Raw genomic sequence first — 22,928 nt, 5'->3', positions numbered from 1 at the left:
CCGAGCGACACATTTTCCGTTCTTAAATGCGGCGGTTTTTCCGAAAATGTCGGGTTTTCGTTCGGCCACCCCCCCCCCCCCCGATTTCTGTCGCGCGCATGCCGGCGCCGATGCGCCACAATCCGATCGCGTGCGGCAAAATCCCAGGGCAATTCAGGTACAATTGGTGCAAATCGGAAATATTTGGGTAACACGTCGGGAAAACGCGAATCGGGCCCTTAGTAAATGACCCCCACTGAGTCAAATATTGCACATTTTATGTCAGTGCTTCAAGTTCAGAATTTGGGGATCAATTCAGGGAAACATTTTTTTCTTTTTGGTAAAATGAATTTTTTATTGATGGTTTACAATTACATTTTGGTGCTAAATTTAAAATATTATCAGGACATAATAATACAGCTATAAGGCTACATGCACACAAATGTGAGTTAACAGCTACACATGGTTGGGGTTTCTAAGGCCCTGTTGTAAGCTGATTTCCTGGTTTCATTTTCGGAAGGATCAGCGTTCCCTTTGACATTATAGGGGAGTGTCAATCCTCCCCAAAATGGTGGCATGCATTAGACACAGTTGGTACCAGCTTGTGAAGAGTGCCCCACATTAATTTAAATGCTGTTGATAGCTCCAGCACCACTAACAGGTGTTATATATAAGCAGCGGTGTTGAGCCAGAACCAAACACAAACTGACTGAAATTTGTGTCCAGGTTTGGGGCCTGAACTTGCAGAGTTCTGTACAGACCTGAACTTTGTGGTGTGGACCCACTCAACACTATTTACAATTGTAAACTTACTTGTGGGGGACAGTGCAACTTTTGGGTAGTTTTTTCAATTTTCTAATATTTTATTATTTATTTTATATTTATTTTATTTTTTTTTTACTATTTTTACGATATCTATATTTTTAATATGTTTTTGCGACTTGTATGAGCAATTATATGATCACTTTTGGAATACATTGTAAAACAGTGTATACTGAAGGTATTCCGACCTTTACATTTTTCACTCTTTCTTTTAAGACGGACAATTGATAAAAATAAATATACTTTGTGGGTAATATAGGTTCCCTACCACATCCACCGGGCAGAGTGAAGGAAGAGTACACTTTGCGGATGAGCCGAATAAAAAATAAATAATAACCATTAATGAATATAGTTAAAACACGTAGCTAAGGCCAACTACAAATCCTGTAAAATCAAACCGCCAAATCGTCCCTTAGGGACTAAATATATAGCAGGGAGTGACCTTAACGTGCTACACCTTATAAGTCGTGATGGTAGGTAACTGCAACGCATCAAGTAGACATCGTGGACTGTGTCCTTCAACTGTGTAGTTGTAGAGAGGTCCTCTCAGCAGGCTTTGTTCAAGTACGAGGAGAGGAATAAATGGAAGGGGGAAGGTACGGCACTCTGTCAGGGGTGGAGTGCAGGTATCCCTATTACGCTCTATCAGGACTGGGATGGGGACCTGTTACGCCCTATAGAGCCTCAACTCGGGGCAGCAGCCCTGAATGACTGCCACCCCGACTGGAACCTTTCCCTATCGTGGGCAAGCTGACCCTGTGCTATGCAGGGATGGGGAGAGGGGAATAGGGGGACGTTGGAGGGACTAATATCAAATTGATGTTAACTGATATGTGGGGCAGTGTTCCATGTGGATAGACCCTACAAAGAGGAGTGCACATAATATATAGAATGGTGCAAAGATAAAGAGTTTAGAATAGATAACTCAAGTATGATCTAGGTCAGATGTCCCTAGATGATATGTTTCGCCCTTAGAAATAAGGACTCATCAGGGGAAAAATATAGCCCTATAAAGCATCATATTCCCCTCTCCCCATCCCTGCACAGCACAGGGCCAGCTTGCCCAAGGTAGGGAAAGGTTCCTGTCAGGGTGGCAGTCATTTAGGGCTGTGGCCCCAAGCTGAGACTCTATAGGTCTCCATCCAAGTCCTGATAGGGCATAATAGGGATACCTGAACTCCACGCCTGACAGAGTGCCATACCTTCCCCTTTCCATTTATTCCTCTCCTGGTACTTGAACAAAGCCTGCTGAGAGGACCTCTCTACACTTACAAGGTCGCAGGACACAGTCCACGATGTCCAACTGTTGCGTTGCAGTTACCTACCATCACGACTTCCCGGTCTTCTGGTCAGGTACGCGGCCTCTACTTATGTGGATCGCCACCATTTTCACTAAGGTGTAGCACGTTAAGGTCACTCACTGCTATGTTTTTAGTCCCTCAGGGACGATTTGTGGGTTTGATTTTATAGGATTTGTAGTTGGCCTTGACTACGTGTTTTAACTATATTCATTAAAGGTTATTTTTTATTCGGCTCATCCACAGAATATTAATAAGATCAAAAAAGTTCTTATTTTTGCTCAATATTGTACACTTTGCACCGCATTTTGACAGAAATAAACAGAAATTTTGATATTTTTGCTACAAGAAAAACTGAAATATCACACGGTATCACATAAGTATTCAGCCCCTTTGCTCAGTATTAAGTAGAAGGTCCTTTTTCACACCTTGATTTGGGGGTCCTCTGCCATTCTTCCTTGCAGATCTTCTCCAGTTGGATGGTGAACATTGGTGGAAGCCATTTTCAAGTCTCTCCATAGATGCTTAATTGGGTTAAGTACAGGGCTCTGGCTGGGACAGTCAAGAATATGCTGAAGCCAATGCTTTGTTATTTTAGCTATGTGCTAAAATTGGGGACATTTACTTTTATTTCTGCTAGTTTGTCTCATTTTTGTGACCTTTTTAGTTTTTGCAACTTTTCACAGCAACTTTTGCTGTCTCTTTTCAAGTACACCCTGCTCTGCACCTTGTGCAGTGGGCCATATGTTTATTTATTTCCCAGATATTCTGTGCAACTTTTCACTTTTGTATCACTCTTTTGCATAGTTTTGCAACTTTTTAGGTGCAAATCTGTACCTGGCCCAGGACAGGTGCAAAGGAAGGATATTTTTATGGACCCTGTTTTAACATGTAAATTGCAATTATTTTATATGCAATAAATGTTTAATATTTTGTACATAAATCCTGCTGGGCATTGAAAAATTGAGGTCACAAAGGAGAAAAAGGGTGAGGTTACACGTGGCGTTAACACATGCGTTTGTGTAGGCAAATTTGCCTAGTTACATTGCTGCTAACAAGGCACTTACGAAATGCATGTATTAACACAATGTTAACACCTATGTTCACATTGTGTTAACAAACACGTTTGTTAATTCTATGTTAGCATGTATGTTAACTTTTTGATAAAACATGTATTTTCTAAACACAATTTTGACAGCAATGCAAATTTCCTTTCTCAGCTGTTGTGATGCATTTACAAACGCACGTGTTAACACCAAGTGTGACCGCAGATGCATATATCATCATCTCCCTGGGGTGGGACTAGAGTGCTTAAAAATACGGGCCACAGCCTCAAATCCAAAATTTACACTAGTGTTCACTCCCTTGTGCCCATGTGGATTTGAGACATTTGCAACAAAACGTCTAAAAAAAAAGTCAAAAGTTACACCTGCCAGGACAGAAAAGAATTAAGCATGTATCACAAGAAATAAGACATGATCATACATAAGGCACAAAAAAAGACCTACCAAAAGTCTAAATTTTGCACCAAAGAAAAAAAACTAAGATACAAGTCCTCCATTTCCTTATTGGAAGGTGAACCGTTGGCCCAGTCTGAGGTTTAGAGCACTCTGGAGGAGGTTTTCATCCACAATGTTTTTGTACCTGGCTGCATTCATCTTTCCTGCAATTGCAACATTTGGTCCTTTCCCTGCAACTGAAAAACACCCCATAGCATGATGCTGCTGCCACCATGTTTCACTGTTGGGATTGTATTTGGCAGGTGATGAGCAGTTCCTGGTTTCTCCACACAAACCACTTAGATTTAACACCAAAAAGTTTCATCTTCATCTCATCAGAACAGAGAATCCTATTTCTAAGAGTCTTGAAATCATTGTATATATTTCTTGCAAACTGGATGCGGCTTTCATATGTCTTTTACTGAGGTGAGGATTCTGTTGGCACGCTCTGCCACAAAGCCCCTACTGGGGGAGGGCTGCAGTGATAGTTGACTTTGTGGAACTTTATCCCATCTCCCTACTACATCTCTGGAGCTCAGCAACAGGGTTCTTCTTCACCTCTGTCACCAAGCCAGGTCAAGGAGTCAAGGAAGAGTTTTGGTCACCCCAATCCTCTTCTATTTAAGGATTATGGAGGCCACTGTGCTCTAAGGAACCTTGGGTGCTGGAGAAACTCTTTTGTAACCTTGGACAGATCTGTGTCTTGCCTTTGAGCTCCTTGGGCAGTACCTTATACCTCATGATTCTCATGTGTTCTGACATGTACTATGAGCTGTAAGGTCTTTTTTGTGCCTTTACGAATCAAGTCCAATCAGCTTTATTAAACACAGCTGGACTCCAATGAAGGAATAGAATCATTTCAGGGAAGAACAGAAGGAAATGGACAGCATGTGGGTTAAATATAAGTGTCACAGCAAATGGTTGAATATTTAAGACCATGTGATATTTCAGTTTTTCTTTAGCAAGAGGCTACATTAATGAGAAAAAAAGAGACTCATTTTTTTACCAATGAAAAATGTAAAGGTGTCCAAATACTTTCCATAACCACTTTACTATGTTTCTGTTGTATAAACTGACATCAAGTCTATTAGACTCAGCCTCGGTCTAGCTAAATAGGCTTTCATAGGTGACAGACATGGTGGCCTATGATAAGGACTCTAGCTGCCATGACAACCCAATGGTTGCAGATAGTTGAGTGTCCTAAAGAGGTGTATGTAACAGAGGTGAATATGTGTCAACAGCTCAAGACTTTTGTGACAGTCTTCAGAGACACCTAAATGGCACTCTGAACAATATAATATTCATTCTGTATACATTATATACTATTCATCTGCTTTGCATATTTAAGTGCATCTCCTGAGGAAGAAAATATATTGAAAGTTTTGTTATATTAAGTATCTCTCTTGGTGATGTACAAATGTCAGCTAAGCCACCCAGAAATCGTATCATACCACTCAGGCTTAAACACTCAACTATCTTTACTTTATCATATAATTCCAGTATCTTGTGTGTCTTGGATGAGTTATAAAGGATATAAGCTGCTGTTTAAAATGCCGTAAAGATATCTTCACATTACTCAAGAAGATTAAATCTGAATAGAGCAGAAATCTTACTGAACAAAGGAAATCTGTCTCCACATGACCAGTGGTGCACAGGGGCTTGTTACCATTGTTATGCTTTCCATACAAGTGGTTAACATTATGAACAATACATTTTTTGTACATTGATTATTGCATATGTTTCAGAGCATAGCTACAGTATAGCGTAGGAATACATAGCATCAGTATAAAAATATTCTGAAAGTAGAATAGAGATATAAATAGAGCTAAATATATATAGTTGTTGATGTATATATATATATATATATATATATATATACATTTGCAGAGGCAGTATTTGCATCCAGCAGCTGGTGCTTAACAGGGTCGACCTAAATGACACCAGTCTTATAAACAGAACATTTTAGGTAGAGGGCAATGGACCAGGTTTACATGATAACTTTGGAGTGGGATATCATTTTGCTACATGGAGGGCAATTATCTGCATTTAAATAACAACAATATTGATCTTGTGGTACTTGTCCCAAACCCATAAACATCACAGTTGTGCTTAATTTAAAGACATTATCGTTGTATTTAAGTGCCCTCATTTATACCAAATTGCATTATATGGCAGACTGCCACAACAATAGAGCCAGAAAGAAATGCCCATATAACGGCGTAGAATAGTCTGCTACTCATAATTCAAAAGTAAATAGTTACAGCTTTAGGTTCTCATATGCTGCAGACAAATAAAACAAAATATACATCTTCTCTTTGGCTGTGCACTATTCCTGTTCTTCATGGCTGATACGTCTTGAAAAGTCTGTAAGAAGTCTGTACGCTGCGATTGTGTAGCATGCGTTGCTTTTGTGGCGCAGATGCGCTGGCTTCTCTCTGCAATTTAACATTCTGTCGAACCTGAGTGGGGAAGCGACACATTCATGATTTCAGGCGCACGATCTTAATGAATAGTCGCACGGTGCATTATAGACGGACATTGCACTTTCTGTGAACTCCAGTGACCGGGAAAGTAAATGTGCCCAATCATTTTTGAGATTTTCAGAAACCGTTACGATGTGGCCATTTCTTACTATACCAACCTATCTTTAATGATTCAGAGCTGGACAGTGCGAGAATTATGGAATTTTTAAATGCATTGTATTTATTTAGAATACAGGCAGTCCCCGGGTTACATACAAGATAGGGTCTGTAGGTTTGTTCTTAAGTTGAATTTGTATGTAAGTCGGAACTGTATACTTTATCATTGTAATCCCAGCCAGAACTTTTTTGGTCTCTGTGACAATTGGATTTTAAAAATGTTGGGTTGTCATAAGAATCAATATTAACACTAAAGCTTCATTACAGACATATTTGATAACTGTTTCAGCTGATTATTGTAGCCTAGGACTAAAGTACAGTAAATGACCAATATCCAGAGGTCCGTTTGTAACTAGGGGTCGTATGTAAGTCGAGTGTTCTTAAGTAGGGAACCGCCTGTATAGAGTTATAAAATAGTGTATATTTACATTCCAGCAAATTATACCATATAATTGATGTCTGGTGTGAACCAAGTTTCCATGTATTCACTTAAAACCTGCGGAGAAACGTGAGTTCCCACAACAGATTTCCGGACTACAGTAATGAAAAATGGGGACTATTCTGAAAGGAAGATAAGTTACTATGTCATGTCCGTTGTTGGCTTCAGAATTCGCTGGGGCAGTTACCAATTTATAAAGCTTCCAGTTCCCTGCGAAAGCTTTAAAAGTTTCAAAATTCCTCTTTAACTTTAGCAGAACCCACTTATTGTAGCATATTATCTTATTGTGGTAAAAGATGTCATATGAGAAGGTGTCTAGCAACCATTTACGCCACCCATGACTAAAACTGGAAGGCTTGGCTAAGCTGAAAGTGTGTGCAAATAGGGGTGTCAGGAGATAAAGCTGTAGACTGGATGTGTGTGTATATATATATATAAGGGTGTTGGAAGGAAAAGCTGTTAACTGGATGTATATGAGTATAGGACTGTTAGGAGCAGAATATGTAGACTGGATGTATATGTGTATAGGACTGTTAGGGGGAGAAGCTGGTGACTGGAAGTATATGTGTATAGGACTGTTAGGAGGAGAAATTGTAGACTGGATGTATATGTGTATAGGACTGTTAGGAGCAGAATATGTAGACTGGATGTATATGTGTATAGGACTGTTAGGATGAGAAGTTGTAGACTGGATGTATATGAGTATAGGACTGTTAGGAGGAGAAGCTGGTGACTGGAAATATATGTGTATAGGACTGTTAGGAGGAGAAGTTGTATACTGGATGTATATGTGTATAGGACTGTTAGGAGGAGAAGCTGTAGACTGGATGTATATGAGTATAGGACTGTTAGGAGGAGAAGTTGTAGACTGGATGTATATGTGTATAGGACTGTTAGGAGGAGAAGTTGTATACTGGATGTATATGTGTATAGGACTGTTAGGAGGAGAAGTTGTAGTCTGGAAGTATATGTGTATAGGACTGTTAGGAGGAGAAGTTGTAGACTGGATGTATATGAGTACAGGACTGTTAGGAGGAGAAGTTGCAGACTGGATGTACATGTGTATAGGACTGTTAGGAGGAGAAGTTGTAGACTAGATGTATATGTTTATAGGACTGTTAGGAGGAGAAGTTGTAGACTGGATGTATATGTGTATAGGACTGTTAGGAGCAGAATATGTAGACTGGATGTATATGTGTATAGGACTGTTAGGAGGAGAAGCTGGTGACTGGAAGTATATGTGTATAGGACTGTTAGGAGGAGAAGTTGTAGACTGGATGTATATGTGTATAGGACTATTAGGAGGAGAAGTTGTATACTGGATGTATATGTGTATAGGACTGTTAGGAGGAGAAGTTGTAGACTGGATGTATATGTGTATAGGACTGTTAGGAGGAGAAGTTGTAGACTGGATGTTTTCAAGTATAGGACTATTGGGGACTATTCTGAAAGGAAGAGAAGTTACCCTGTCATGTCCATTGTTGGCTTCAGAATTTGCTGGTGCAGTTACCAATTTATAAAGCATCCAGTTCCCTGCGAAAGCTTTAAAAGTTTCAAAATTCCTCTTTAACTTTAGCAGAACCCACTTATTATAGCATGTTAACTTATTGTGGTAAAAGAGGTCAGATGAGAAGGTGTCTAGCAACCATATACGCCACCCATGACTAAAACTGGAAGGCTTGGCTAAGCTGAAAGTGTATGCAAATAGGGGTGTCAGGAGATAAAGCTGTTGACTGGATGTGTGTATATATAAGGGTGTTGGAAGGAAAAGCTGTTAACTGGATGTATATGAGTATAGGACTGTTAGGAGCAGAATATGTAGACTGGATGTACATGTGTATAGGACTGTTAGGAGGAGAAGCTGGTGACTGGAAGTATATGTGTATAGGACTGTTAGGAGGAGAAGTTGTATACTGGATGTATATGTGTATAGGACTGTTAGGGGGAGAAGCTGTAGACTGGATGTATATGAGTATAGGACTGTTAGGAGGAGAAGTTGTAGACTGGATGTATATGTGTATAGGACTGTTAGGAGGAGAAGCTGGTGACTGGAAGTATATGTGTATAGGACTGTTAGGAGGAGAAGTTGTAGACTGGATGTATATGAGTATATGACTGTTAGGAGCAGAATATGTAGACTGGATGAATATGAGTACAGGACTGTTAGGAGGAGAAGTTGTAGACTGGATGTACATGTGTATAGGACTGTTAGGAGGAGAAGTTGTAGACTGGATGTATATGTTTATAGGACTGTTAGGAGGAGAAGTTGTAGACTGGATGTATATGTGTATAGGACTGTTAGGAGGAGAAGTTGTAGACTGGATGTATATGTGTATAGGACTGTTAGGAGCAGAATATGTAGAATGGATGTATATGTGTATAGGACTGTTAGGAGGAGGAGCTGGTGACTGGAAGTATATGTGTATAGGACTGTTAGGAGGAGAAGTTGTAGACTGGATGTATATGTGTATAGGACTGTTAGGAGGAGAAGTTGTAGACTGGATGTATATGTGTATAGGACTGTTAGGAGGAGAAGTTGTAGACTGGATGAATATGTGTATAGGACTGTTAGGAGGAGAAGTTGTAGACTGGATGTATATGTGTATAGGACTGTTAGGAGAAGAAGTTGTAGACTGGATGTTTTCAAGTATAGGACTATTGGGGACTATTCTGAAAGGAAGAGAAGTTACCCTGTCATGTCCATTGTTGGCTTCAGAATTCGCTGGTGCAGTTACCAATTTATAAAGCATCCAGTTCCCTGCGAAAGCTTTAAAAGTTTCAAAATTCCTCTTTAACTTTAGCAGAACCCACTTATTGTAGCATGTTAACTTATTGTGGTAAAAGATGTCAGATGAGAAGGTGTCTAGTTGTTGACTGGATGTATATGTGTATAGGACTGTTAGGAGCAGAATATGTCGACTGGATGTATATGTGTATAGGACTGTTAGGAGGAGAAGTTGTAGACTGGATGTATATGTGTATAGGACTGTTAGGAGGAGAAGTTGTAGACTGGATGTATATGTGTATAGGACTGTTAGGAGGAGAAGTTGTAGACTGGATGTATATGTGTATAGGACTGTTAGGAGGAGAAGTTGTAGACTGGATGTATATGTTTATAGGACTGTTAGGAGGAGAAGTTGTAGACTGGATGTATATGTGTATAGGACTGTTAGGAGGAGAAGTTGTAGACTGGATGTTTTCAAGTATAGGACTATTGGGGACTATTCTGAAAGAAAGAGAAGTTACCCTGTCATGTCCATTGTTGGCTTCAGAATTCGCTGGTGCAGTTACCAATTTATAAAGCATCCAGTTCCCTGTGAAAGCTTTAAAAGTTTCAAAATTCCTCTTTAACTTTAGCAGAACCCACTTATTGCAGCATGTTAACTTATTGTGGTAAAAGATGTCAGATGAGAAGGTGTCTAGTTGTAGACTGGATGTATATGTGTATAGGACTGTTAGGAGCAGAATATGTAGACTGGATGTATATGTGTATAGGACTGTTAGGAGCAGAATATGTAGACTGGATGTATATGTGTATAGGACTGTTAGGAGGAGAAGCTGGTGACTGGAAGTATATGTGTATAGGACTGTTAGGAGGAGAAGTTGTAGACTGGATGTATATGTGTATAGGACTGTTAGGAGGAGAAGTTGTAGACTGGATGTATATGTGTATAGGACTGTTAGGAGGAGAAGTTGTAGACTGGATGTATATGTGTATAGGACTGTTAGGAGGAGAAGTTGTAGACTGGATGTATATGTGTATAGGACTGTTAGGAGGAGAAGTTGTAGACTGGATGTATATGTTTATAGGACTGTTAGGAGGAGAAGTTGTAGACTGGATGTATATGTGTATAGGACTGTTAGGAGCAGCATATGTAGACTGGATGTATATGTGTATAGGACTGTTAGGAGGAAAAGTTGTAGACTGGATGAATATGTGTATAGGACTGTTAGGAGGAGAAGTTGTAGACTGGATGTATATGTGTATAGGACTGTTAGGAGGAGAAGTTGTAGACTGGATGTTTTCAAGTATAGGACTATTGGGGACTATTCTGAAAGAAAGAGAAGTTACTATGTCATGTCCATTGTTGGCTTCAGAATTCGCTGGTGCAGTTACCAATTTATAAAGCATCCAGTTCCCTGTGAAAGCTTTAAAAGTTTCAAAATTCCTCTTTAACTTTAGCAGAACCCACTTATTGTAGCATGTTAACTTATTGTGGTAAAAGATGTCAGATGAGAAGGTGTCTAGTTGTAGACTGGATGTATATGTGTATAGGACTGTTAGGAGCAGAAGATGTAGACTGGATGTATATGTGTATAGGACTGTTAGGAGGAGAAGCTGGTGACTGGAAGTATATGTGTATAGGACTGTTAGGAGGAGAAGTTGTAGACTGGATGTATATGTGTATAGGACTGTTAGGAGGAGAAGTTGTAGACTGGATGTATATGTGTATAGGACTGTTAGGAGGAGAAGTTGTAGACTGGATGTATATGAGTATAGGACTGTTAGGAGGAGAAGTTGTAGACTGGATGTATATGTGTATAGGACTGTTAGGAGGAGAAGTTGTAGACTGGATGTATATGTGTATAGGACTGTTAGGAGGAGAAGTTGTAGACTGGATGTATATGTGTATAGGACTGTTAGGAGGAGAAGTTGTTTACTGGATGTATATGTGTATAGGACTGTTAGGAGCAGAATATGTAGATTGGATGTATATGTGTATAGGACTGTTAGGAGGAGAAGTTGTAGACTGGATGTATATGTGTATAGGACTGTTAGGAGGAGAAGTTGTAGACTGGATGTATATGTGTATAGGACTGTTAGGAGGAGAAGTTGTAGACTGGATGTATATGTGTATAGGACTGTTAGGAGGAGAAGTTGTAGACTGGATGTATATGTGTATAGGACTGTTAGGAGCAGAATATATAGACTGGATGTATATGTGTATAGGAATGTTATTAGGAGAAACTGGTGACTGGAAGTATATGTGTATAGGACTGTTAGGAGGAGAAGTTGTAGACTGGATGTATATGTGTATAGGACTGTTAGGAGGAGAAGTTGTAGACTGGATGTATATGTGTATAGGACTGTTAGGAGGAGAAGTTGTAGACTGGATGTATATGTGTATAGGACTGTTAGGAGGAGAAGTTGTAGACTGGGTGTATATGTGTATAGGACTGTTAGGAGGAGAAGTTGTAGACTGGATGTATATGTGTATAGGACTGTTAGGAGGAGAAGTTGTAGACTGGATGTATATGTGTATAGGACTGTTAGGAGGAGAAGTTGTTTACTGGATGTATATGTGTATAGGACTGTTAGGAGCAGAATATGTAGATTGGATGTATATGTGTATAGGACTGTTAGGATGAGAAGTTGTAGACTGGATGTATATGTGTATAGGACTGTTAGGAGGAGAAGTTGTAGACTGGATGTATATGTGTATAGGACTGTTAGGAGGAGAAGTTGTAGACTGGATGTATATGTGTATAGGACTGTTAGGAGGAGAAGTAGTAGACTGGATGTATATGTGTATAGGACTGTTAGGAGGAGAAGCTGGTGACTGGAAGTATATGTGTATAGGACTGTTAGGAGGAGAAGTTGTAGACTGGATGTTTTCAAGTATAGGACTGCTAGGAGAAGCTGGTGACTGGATTTGTATGTGTATAGTGGTGTTAGAAGGAATAGCTTACCCAGTAGCTATCTATTTTGAATGCCCAACTTGTTTGCTTTTTTACTTCTACTGTAATGTTATTGACAGTGGATTATATTGACGTATGTTTCTCAGGTGAGATAGGGATGGTATTCTTTTAATCTAGAAATGACACAAAAAGATGATACACTATTTAAGGCTCAAACATTGACAAAAAAACGATTGTGCGTCAGACAAATTGACAAAAACTGAAACTTCTTCAGTAAAAGTTTCTCAGCAGAATATGTGGCATTTCACCTATTTGCAGCTCAAAACTATTTTAATAACTGAAATGAAAGTTGGCTTAAAGATAGACATCATCCTTTGGGATTCCTAACCAGTGTGTGTGGGTCACAGAGGTCTCTGGTAATCTTAATGATGAGAACTGGGAAATAGACAACAGTAGTATCATAACAGTGACAGTAATATTAATGGGGTCACTGTGTCATAGGTGACTGTAACAGGCTAAATACTGTCTACCTCTTCAGTCCTTAGTCATTTACTTATCAAATTGATAAATAATTTAAGGATTATTTTATGACATATCCCATGATAAAAATCCATACCCAGATTTACAGCCAACAATATTGATATACACTTGTAATTTACCTACTGTGGGACTAATAAAGGATTATCTTATCTTGATAAAGTCCATCTACTCTGCATATTGCATTATCAGCCCAGTTACTTTATGTGTAATGCAAATGTTTCTTATGGATTTGTTTCATTTTGATCAGATCAAATTTCTTTTTATTCTAATCTAAACTTGACCAGTTCTTTATTTTTGTAACCTCTCTGAAAAAATGTCATATACTTCTATAGAAAACCTGATGCTAGCAATGGAAACAATATTACTGTTTTATAGATTAGTTTTAAAGGCTACTATAGTGGGGGCACAACAAGTATTTTACCATTACTTTAATGCATGCAAGATAACAATGATGGAACTTTACAATTGGTCTTATTTTAAAATCTCCTATTGTGTTGTTTCCATTGCCCCTCTATGAGCATTTGATTTGGAAATTCACTACATACTATCACGTCTATAGTCTGATTCTACAGGATTAGTTTCCAGTAGTTCTGCTAAATACAACTGCCACTGACATAGTGGGGCAAATTTACTTACCCGGTTCTGTCGCGATCCCGTGGTGCGTTGTCCGACGAGGATTCGGGTCTGCCACGATTCACTAAGGTTGTGCGCCCGAGTTCCTGCATCTGTCGCTTCCACGTCCTTCCAGGTCCGCCGGAGTTCACCATCTTCTTCCCAGTGCTTGTAAGTGCGTGTCTTGTGACACAATTCTAAATGTTAAATCCCGTGCGTATTCCGAATCCATCAGAGTCGGCCCAGCCCCCGATTTCTGTCACGTGCAAGCCGGCGTCGATGCACTAAAATCCAATCACGTGCCCCAAAATCCTGGGGCAATTCAGCGCAAAACGGAAATCGCCCCAACGAAAATGCGCTCCGCGGACCCTTAGTGAATGAGCCCCATTCTGTTGTCAGCCTATATGGCTACATACATCTGCCATTGACTCACATCTTGTCCTCATAGATTTTCAATACAGTTGAAAGAACTGCATCCAAACTGCATCCAAACTGCATCCAAACATCTAAACAAATATCTGATTAAATAAATTGTTTAGTGTGAGCAAAGTATGAGTATTGAAAATAGTTTTTTATGGCAAAACTAAAGCCTCATATAATAAAACTACAGACTTCTTGAACTACAGATTATAATGCACAGTGGGGCACATTTCCTAAGGTGCTGCCGTACTTTGCAAATTCTTTTAAGTGTTTACTGCTTGCAAAGGTATTTAAGAAGTGTCTGCACCACAATTGTGCCACACGCAACCCTTTTGTGGCGCAGCTGCAGTAGGCACCGTGCGACACAAATTAGGGGGCGTTCCGGTGCTAAGTCAGACCATGTGCCATATTTATCATGAAAAGTCTGTTGCACGCCCTATGTTAAAGGTGCACCAAAAAAAATTTGTGAACTCTATTGGGGAAGTGCAAAGGTCTCCAGATTCATGAAGAACGGGCATCAGAAATCATGAATCTGGTGTTCGCTGCACTATACACAGGCAAACTTCATTTAGTGCAAAGAGGCTCCGTCTTCCTAGTAAATGCAGATGCAGTCTCCACCAACAGGTCTGACCCACCAGAGATTTCTGTTGTAGTTTCACCAGAAACTAGTAAGTGTGTCCACTTCCCAGCCAACACCCACCCCTGCCTGTACCGTTCTCTCCCCCATCATGCCCAAAGTGTCATGTGGGGTGAAAAACTCTCTGAATGGATGCATATATTAATGTGCCTTCTCCACCAAAAAAGTGGTGGAGAAGGCATAATTAATCTTCCCCAATGAGTTCCTGTATTTCTGTGGGGCAATGACACCAAGCTGTAATCCTGTTTTTAGACTGGCACTGTTGTCCATCAAAAATGCAGGCATACTTGCATGAATAAATATGATCATTGAAATCCCATCCTTGGAGTAGTTTTGGTCTATGAATTGTACCCACCATGCAGTTTGCATTTTATGGACCCAGCATTTTTGAGTGAATAAGCATTTGTATGTATTCCATAATGTAAAAATAATGTAAAACTCAAATGAATTATCTGGGTTCAGAAAAATGTTGATACATGCTTCATGGGAGTGTAAAAATAATAACTGATGCTCACCTTCCTAGTGCTCCCAATCTTCTGCAGTGTCACTTGCTACCATCGGCCTCTGTTTGTATACAGACACTGGCAGCGATGCAGGGTTAACAGCTGGATGCCTGCATGAGCAGTGTCCTTTAGACATCACTCTGTATACAAAGGTTGGTGCTGATTGGTGGGGTTGCAGTTGAGTAGGAGCACCAGAGAAGGTGAGTATGAAAAGAGGAAAAATAGGATAAAGGAATATATTTCTTTAATAAAGTATATTTCAAATTTTACTATTTTAATCTACCCTATTGATATGTGCAACATTGTTGGAAGTTTACACTCTAAAGGGGTTGGCCAAAGCTGGCAAACCATGTCTGCTTTCCTCCAAAACAGCATTAGAGTTCAGCTGTAAAGAGATGAATGGAGCTGAGTTGCAATACAATGCAAGACACATGGTCAGGAGTGGAACTTTCTTTGGAAGAAAGAAGCATTGTTTTTCAAGCTGGCCAACCCCTTAAACTGGCCATAAATAATAGACATTTGTCTATCTCAACTTTTGATGGGACCAGCAACTAATCCACTGGGGATTGGCCCTTTGGCTAACGTTCACTTTGCCTACATTAGTAAGAAACAATCAGAAATGTCTGGCAAGAGCTTAATCCACCTTTCATTCTGAATACATGCACAGCTGAACTATATTCATGCATGTGTTTGGGGAGATCAAAAGGAATAGCTGTTAGCTTGCAGACATTGAATGCGCATATTATGTGCACTTCTATTCTGCTTCAGCTGCATCTTCTTCTCTTATGAACTTACAGATAGCTTAGAGGGTATATGGAAAAGCATAGCGTAATACTGCAAGATCAGACAACACATAAGATTTATTGTGAGGCACATAGGTCTGCCTACTAGTTGTAAACACAACACGCTAAGATTTGCTTCATTCTTTCTTTTAGAAATATGGGAAGAACAGTTTTTTTGCATATAGCCTTTAAAAGTCTATGCTTGCAAATAAGTAAGGACATCAATGGTGAATATATATCCAAGTCTCTGAAGTCAGAGATAATATTTTAATAAAGATTCTTAAATATACTCAAAATAACACATTCTCTAATTCACTGTAACCAAAATACAGCATTTCACAAATATAATACCAACCTGTTGATCAGTTTGCCCCTGGATGTGCCCGTAAATCTTCTTACTATGGTCGTATACTTCTCGTGAATAGCTTCTCCTGTTTGCACACTGCAGTGCTCTCTGCCTCCTGCCCCTCCTTTATACATTAGAAGATCAACTCAGACACAGACACTTCCTGCCGAATAGCAGCAGTGCGCAGAGACTTACTCTACAAGCTATAGACAAATAAGGTCTTTATCCAAGGGAGGGGAGTTAGGCATATAGCAGTCCTGACGCTGTGTTTGTTTGTAGGTGAGTTAGCAGAGCTGAGAGTGTCATAGTGTTTTATTTCCATCTAATAGATCTCTCATCTCTGTTCTGTCTCATTTCTCGTTTTATATATGTCAGATACTAATAGGATGTACAAAAGCTAAATAAAAGTGTAGATTGTCATAATCTAAGCACATCACACAGCATCTCATAATACAAAGGAATCATGAAGTATCACACTTTGTAGGAACTAAAACAGCAATAAAGTAAAATTGAGAGTAAAATTGTAAAGTAAGGGGATTAGAAATAACCTATATTGTGTAAACTTCACTAGAAGATTAAAATTTGAGAACTTTCTTTCATGGTCAAACCTGTTTAAAGATCCAGAAGCTAAGCCTGTAACACCTTGCCAGCAGATAATGTGCTAGACATGCAAAGTAGAAATCTAACTACATCACCCTTTACTAGGCAGACGTCCCATTTGCTTTTTTTTTCTTTTTATTGTAATTATATTTTCATGAATATGTTTATGCTGACTGTTTTGAAGTTAAGTGTCTGGGATACAAGCCTTCGGAGATGAAATTTTAAGGTGTAATTTGCACAGGGAGAGAAATGTTCTCCACTAAAGACTACAGCAATTGGAAATTGAAGGTTTTTTTTTTTGTTCAGCTGCCATTAAAGGTGATTGCTACGATGGTGTTAGTATATCAACAGAACACTCCAGATGGTCACAGTTCTGTGTATGGGATTTTGGCAGCATGATCCATTCATAAATCCCATTTGTGTAGCGCGTGCTGGTAAGAGTGACTAAATGTGCAAAAATAATTACAGAAAAAGACTATTCTTTCTTGAAAATATGCATAAGCCTATAAAGATTTCCTTCCATGCATTGTCTGCTCTTTATAATACAGTGAATATAGCCAAGCAATCTCACAGGTTGGTACAAGACTTTATTCCTTCTATGTGTTCTCCTTTGAACTTCGGCTGACCTGTCAGGGGGCCATTGATATTTCTTATTTGTAAGTATTGCGGTACTATCCCATTAAATAGATTTATCCTCCTGTTTTTCATATAGCGAGTATTAGATTAGTTGGACTTTTTAGCATCTCTCCAGCTTCCATTCTAATCAATAATAGTTAAAAAATAAATGACTAGCCCTGACCCTTTCATTTCTATTACTACAAAGTGCTTTCTCAGCACATCAGTAGCTTCTCACCATATATTGGCATTTAAGAGCGAAGGGTTGATGAGGGCCAAAGCCAGTTACCGATTCATTATATTCCTACGAAAGATACAGCATGCATCTGTAAACTCTGTTTGCCCTTAAGGCAGTTGTCATGTTTCAAAGGATTTGTACTTACAAAGTCAGGAAGATGTTTAAGGGAACCCACAGAGAAAATAAGAAATTAGTCCATAATTAACCTCTCAGCCCTGATTGAGTTGAAGCTAACACTTTTACATTAGAAACCAAAGTGATACATAAAAACTGTGATATCCTGCAAAATTGGGGATTATACTTAATCCCTACTCATACTTCATTCAGGTTGTAATTGTAATATATATTCCATCCAATAAGTACTGTAGCAATCAGACATCAATATGTTGTGGCCATCATACCAGTGTTACTCTGGGTCTTAATGCTGACTTTATAAACTACAAACTTGCATTGGGGTTTAAATGATTTGTCCAATTTTACAAAATAAATTACACTATTTTGCATGATGAAAGAGGTTTACATGTTTTAAAACCTAGTTTGTATATGAATTTCAAGATTTTTACATGCTGTCGTCCATTGCTTCAATAGAAATATGTCACGCTCATGTGATGGACACATAGATGCCCAGCACAAGATATTTCTTGAATATTATGCTATCATTCTTATTTACTGCACACTTGCTTTATCTTGATCAAGCAGGTGAGCAGGCCAGAAGGCAGGACCCCGCTCCAGGAAGTAGCCGCGTATCCCCGGGCATGGGCAGAACCCGGGGATGACAGCGGGGGATGAGACCTCCCCGGTAAACACCCTGGGGGCCGATTTAGCGCACGAGACCCTTGCAAGCCACGGGAATGCACCTCCCACCATGCAGTATTATTACATCAAATGTCGGGAAGGGGTTAAGTGATATTTGGACATCTCAGATCAAAGCTTTTAAATGTTATACATTTTCATACATTATTGGTATTGTTTCAATGTAATTCAAAATTTATTCTTTTTTATTAATTAAAGGGGTCAATATTTTTTAAAAGGGGTGAATGCTGTTGAATCGTAAAAAGTCATTGGACGGAAGCCATGACAAGTTCCTGTACTTGGACATCATTAATAGACCTGATGGGTCTAATGGTGGGAATAGGGCAGTGATTGGGTGGTACCTGAGGTTAGTTCTACCTTTTTCTATTTAGTATTTTTATAAAGTGATTCAGGGGGCTGAACACTTTCACATGTATTATTTTTTTTCAATGGAAAACTGCTTCTAACTTAAAGTAAGCATAAACGGTAGAATGGTAATTCACATTGCCACATTTCCTTTTTATTAACAATACAATGGGTTTTGTGTGAATGCTTTATAAGTGTCATGTGTAAAGGAAATCTCACAATGAGCCTTTGAATGTAGGAAATAGGCAATAGGTAATGTTCATTTTGAATCTGTGACATGCTTTAAAGTTCTTCAACCTTCTACTAAAGTGGGAAAGCTTTCAACCTTCTTGATGACACTCAAACTCATCGAAAAACATAAGACCTTATTTCCTGCTTAGATCATGTAATACATACAAAACATCTTTGAACATAGGCAGTTCATCTTCTGAACCAATTATTATATCACTTGGAAAGGTTGCTATGTCTCTAACTCATACATTTCCAGCTAATGTGACTGCCTGATCCAATTTATTTAAAAAAGGGATTGACCAAAGTATTTAAGTTATCCCCAGCTACAGGATATAGGATAACTAGCTGATCAGTGAAAGTCCGACTGCTGGCACTCCCACTAATCACAAGAAACTAAGATGAAACTCTCCAGAGAAAGGGGATCCTATTCTCACTAATAGGGGATGATCAAATTGTATTAGAATGACAGAAATGTCTTCAACCACTTCCACAGAAAATAATGGAACCACCGTGCGTGTTCATCCTGGTGCTCCAACCATTCATGAGAGTTGGATCCCTGTTCTCTGGAATGCTGGGGGTCCAGTTCTCGTAACCAGAGGGAGTCTAAACTTTTGGACCCTTACCACTCAGCTTGGGACAATTCCTTTAATTTGAACTTAAAGGGGTATTCCTGTCTCAGCATTAACATTCAATGTAATTAATCTGCCATATTTATACATTTCTTCAATTGGATGTTATTAAGAAAATTTACCTGTGTGAAGATAATTTCCTATAAATGTGGTCATATGTGAGTCATTGTGTTTTCCATCTCATGGATCTCGTCATCTCTGATCTGTCTCATCTCATCTTTTTCTATGTGTCAGAAACTTGTAGAATGTTCAGAAACTAAATAAAAGAGTAGATAACCCCTAAAGCATAATAATCTAAGCATGTTGTCAGCACACAGCATCTCATAGCACAGAGGAATTATGAAGTGTCTGATAAGTGAGTCGCCGTCCACACTCTGGAATTTTTCACTGACCGATCACTGAGTTATAGGAGCTAAAACAGCAATAAAACTGAGTAAAATTGTAAAGTAAGGGGTTAAAAATGACCTTTATTGTGTAAAAATCACTAGTGGATTAAAATGTGGCAACTTCTTTCATGGGCAAACCCTTTAAGGTGCACAATTCCCCTTAACCTGCACAATTAATTTATTACATAAAATGATTTAAAAGGTAACTTCTTAGGTGTTAAGAAATATTTTTAAGAAAACCTTTTTTTGCCATGCTTTGACTAAATTGTGGGATGATGGGGTGATTGTCACTATGGCGCACACTGGTAGTTAAAAGTGATTCGGAGAATACTTCACAACAAATCTGTTTATTGGATGTCTTGGTAACACTACCACGACAATCACCCCATCATCCCATGCATCTGATCCAGACCGGTGTGGCTACTGCGCTCTGATGATCCCGTCAACAGGCAGCACCTGATTGGTACTCAGCTCAAGCCTTCCACTAGTGTTGTGCCTGGAACCTGCACACGTCTATCTGGTGAGGCTCATTCTTTCCTCCCCATCTGAATTTGTCCATTGTTGTACAAACTACTACTCTATGAGCGCTTTTTGGTCTCTCCCTGTTCGCCTCTCCTATCGACTAAATTGTGACTCTTTGTTTCCTTCTATAAGAAAATAACAATCATGCTTACCATTTGGCCTGGAAAAGCTTATTTTGTCTTTGTAGAAACAAGTCATCTCATTTATCAGCAATCAGCAAAATTAGGCTATTTGTATTTTCGGCAGTCCCTTTGTATGAATATAGATGACAGCACATGTTATGCTTTCCTTTCAGCTGCAAGCACAAACTTTATTTGGAAAAGCTGCCAAACACCAGCATTATTATTCCATTTCACAATGAAGGATGGACGTCACTACTTAGGACCATACACAGCGTGATCAACAGGACACCGGACAGCCTCATTGAGGAAATCATTCTGGTGGATGACTTCAGTGACAGAGGTGAGTCAAGTCTTTTCATTATATTGTTCAACTTAATAACATATTTTTATGGAAACAGTGAAAGTTTATCCATTAATTGTACAATCCATTCACCAGCGCTGCCTTTTCTATATGTTATATGTATTCAACTTTGCAACAGTTAAAAATCTTACACTGGGTTCAGACGGAGAAGGGATTTATTCTGTCATTTTTTTTTCTGTCAGAGAATAAAAATAGAGAAAGTGTGAAAATATGAGAAAAATTACATTTTCTGTACAACAGTGAAGGCTTCAACCTGAGAAAGATATGCACCAGGGTGGCAGCATAGGTGAAAATAAAGTCACAATGTGTCATTTATTGTTCATATAGGGATGTAAAGGGGTTTGTTAAGTATAGAACAAAAAGGTCAATAGGATAGAGCTGAGCAAAAAATATTTTATACAGCGTCTGGACTACAGTCTTGCCTTCTATTTAAAGGGGTATTCCAATTTCAGGGCAAACATGGCCAAGATGTAGTCACACAATGGCCTCACAACCTCACAACTTCACATCCACATGGTCAGGAATTATGGACACAGCAGAAGACAGTTCTGTCCTACTGCACATCTCTTCAGCCTATATAGATCAATAGCAGAGTAAGCTATGCTTTTTCAGTAACAATAGGTGTTACCGGAAAAAAAAAAAATACATATTACAGTTAAAAACCCAAATATGGAGCTATTGAAAACTTATCAGGAAATACCTCCTTCTAATGTCCACAATCCAAAGTAGAAACCCACAAAAGAGATCATTTCAAATACAATAGCCACAGACACGCTGTACCTCCTCTAGACCTCAGACAGGAACTGTAACTCTCCAGTGTATCCTGTGTGCACCCAGCATCAAGTGCCTCCAGAAACAATGCCTATCCAGAAATAGGGTTTGTATTTCACTTTTAAAAAGATGTATTATACTCACAAACCAAAGGTAAAAGTAAGCATCAATAAAATAAGTCCATCACCGGTGGGAAAAGGAGTAGTGACACAATAATCCACGCTCATGCCGGGCTTGAGTTTCGCCTTCCACGGCTTCCCTCAGGATTGAATCACTGCTCCTTCTACACTAGTGGACATTTTAATGATGATCAAAGTGTTTGCAAATAAAGTTGTTGCAAATATGAAAAAACTTTTACGCTTTTTTGCTTGGATGTAAATATTTACTAGAAAAGATACAAGAAATGGATGCTTCCAAATTGAAAATCAACTCTCCAAAAAGTCATATATGTGTGATAGATATATATATATATATATATATATATATATATATATATATATATACTTTATATGCCATAATTAAAGGGGCCTTTATGTCTAAGAATGCTTAAAGGTGTATTCCAGGAAAAAGCATAATTCATATTTAAATGGTTAATTAAAATTAGAGATGAGTGAGCATACTCATCAGAGCTTGATGCTCGTTCGAGTATTAGCGTACTCAAAATGGCTCGTGTTAAACAGCTGCAATGTGTTCTTCACACATATTGTTCTTCACATACTATTGTGAAGAACACCGTTCTGCAATCGTGTCTTCGGATCAGTTTACAGATGTACGGAAACATCTGCAAATGATGCTTACTTTTACCTTTGGTTTGTGAGTATCATACATCTTTTAAAAATTACTGTATTTATGAAGGTATTACACTTTTTGTTATCCTTTCTTATCTAACCACAGAAGATTACACCCTCTTTTTGGATAGGCATTGTTTCCGGAGGATACACCGTAGATTTTCAGCTGTGGTATTGTATGCCATTTACTCTCCAAATTAATTGTTGCCTTTAGAGTTACAGAATTAGTGACTGTGCTGTTTCTCTTTAATGCTATATCAGTTCAATCGAGGAACATCATAGAGCAGCAATGTACATTTCCATAACTCTCCATCACAAAAAACATGGTTATTCTTATCTCAATTTCAGAAT

At 38.8% G+C, this 22,928-nt stretch overlaps 1 protein-coding gene across 2 annotated transcripts in view; it reads left to right on the top strand.

The window, feature by feature from the left end:
- Nucleotides 1-22,928, top strand: part of GALNTL6 (polypeptide N-acetylgalactosaminyltransferase like 6) — a 681,266-nt gene that overhangs the window by 262,953 nt on the left and 395,385 nt on the right. For both annotated transcript variants that reach the window (XM_072119809.1, XM_072119800.1), the window contains exon 4: nt 20,831-20,997. In XM_072119809.1, coding sequence (XP_071975910.1) covers nt 20,831-20,997 — 167 coding nt within the window. The remainder of the gene's footprint in view (nt 1-20,830; nt 20,998-22,928) is intronic.

This window comes from Engystomops pustulosus, chromosome 1 (assembly GCF_040894005.1).
Source record: "Engystomops pustulosus chromosome 1, aEngPut4.maternal, whole genome shotgun sequence".
Taxonomy (NCBI): Eukaryota; Metazoa; Chordata; class Amphibia; order Anura; family Leptodactylidae; genus Engystomops; species Engystomops pustulosus.
This window is presented reverse-complemented; position numbering and strand designations above follow the sequence as displayed.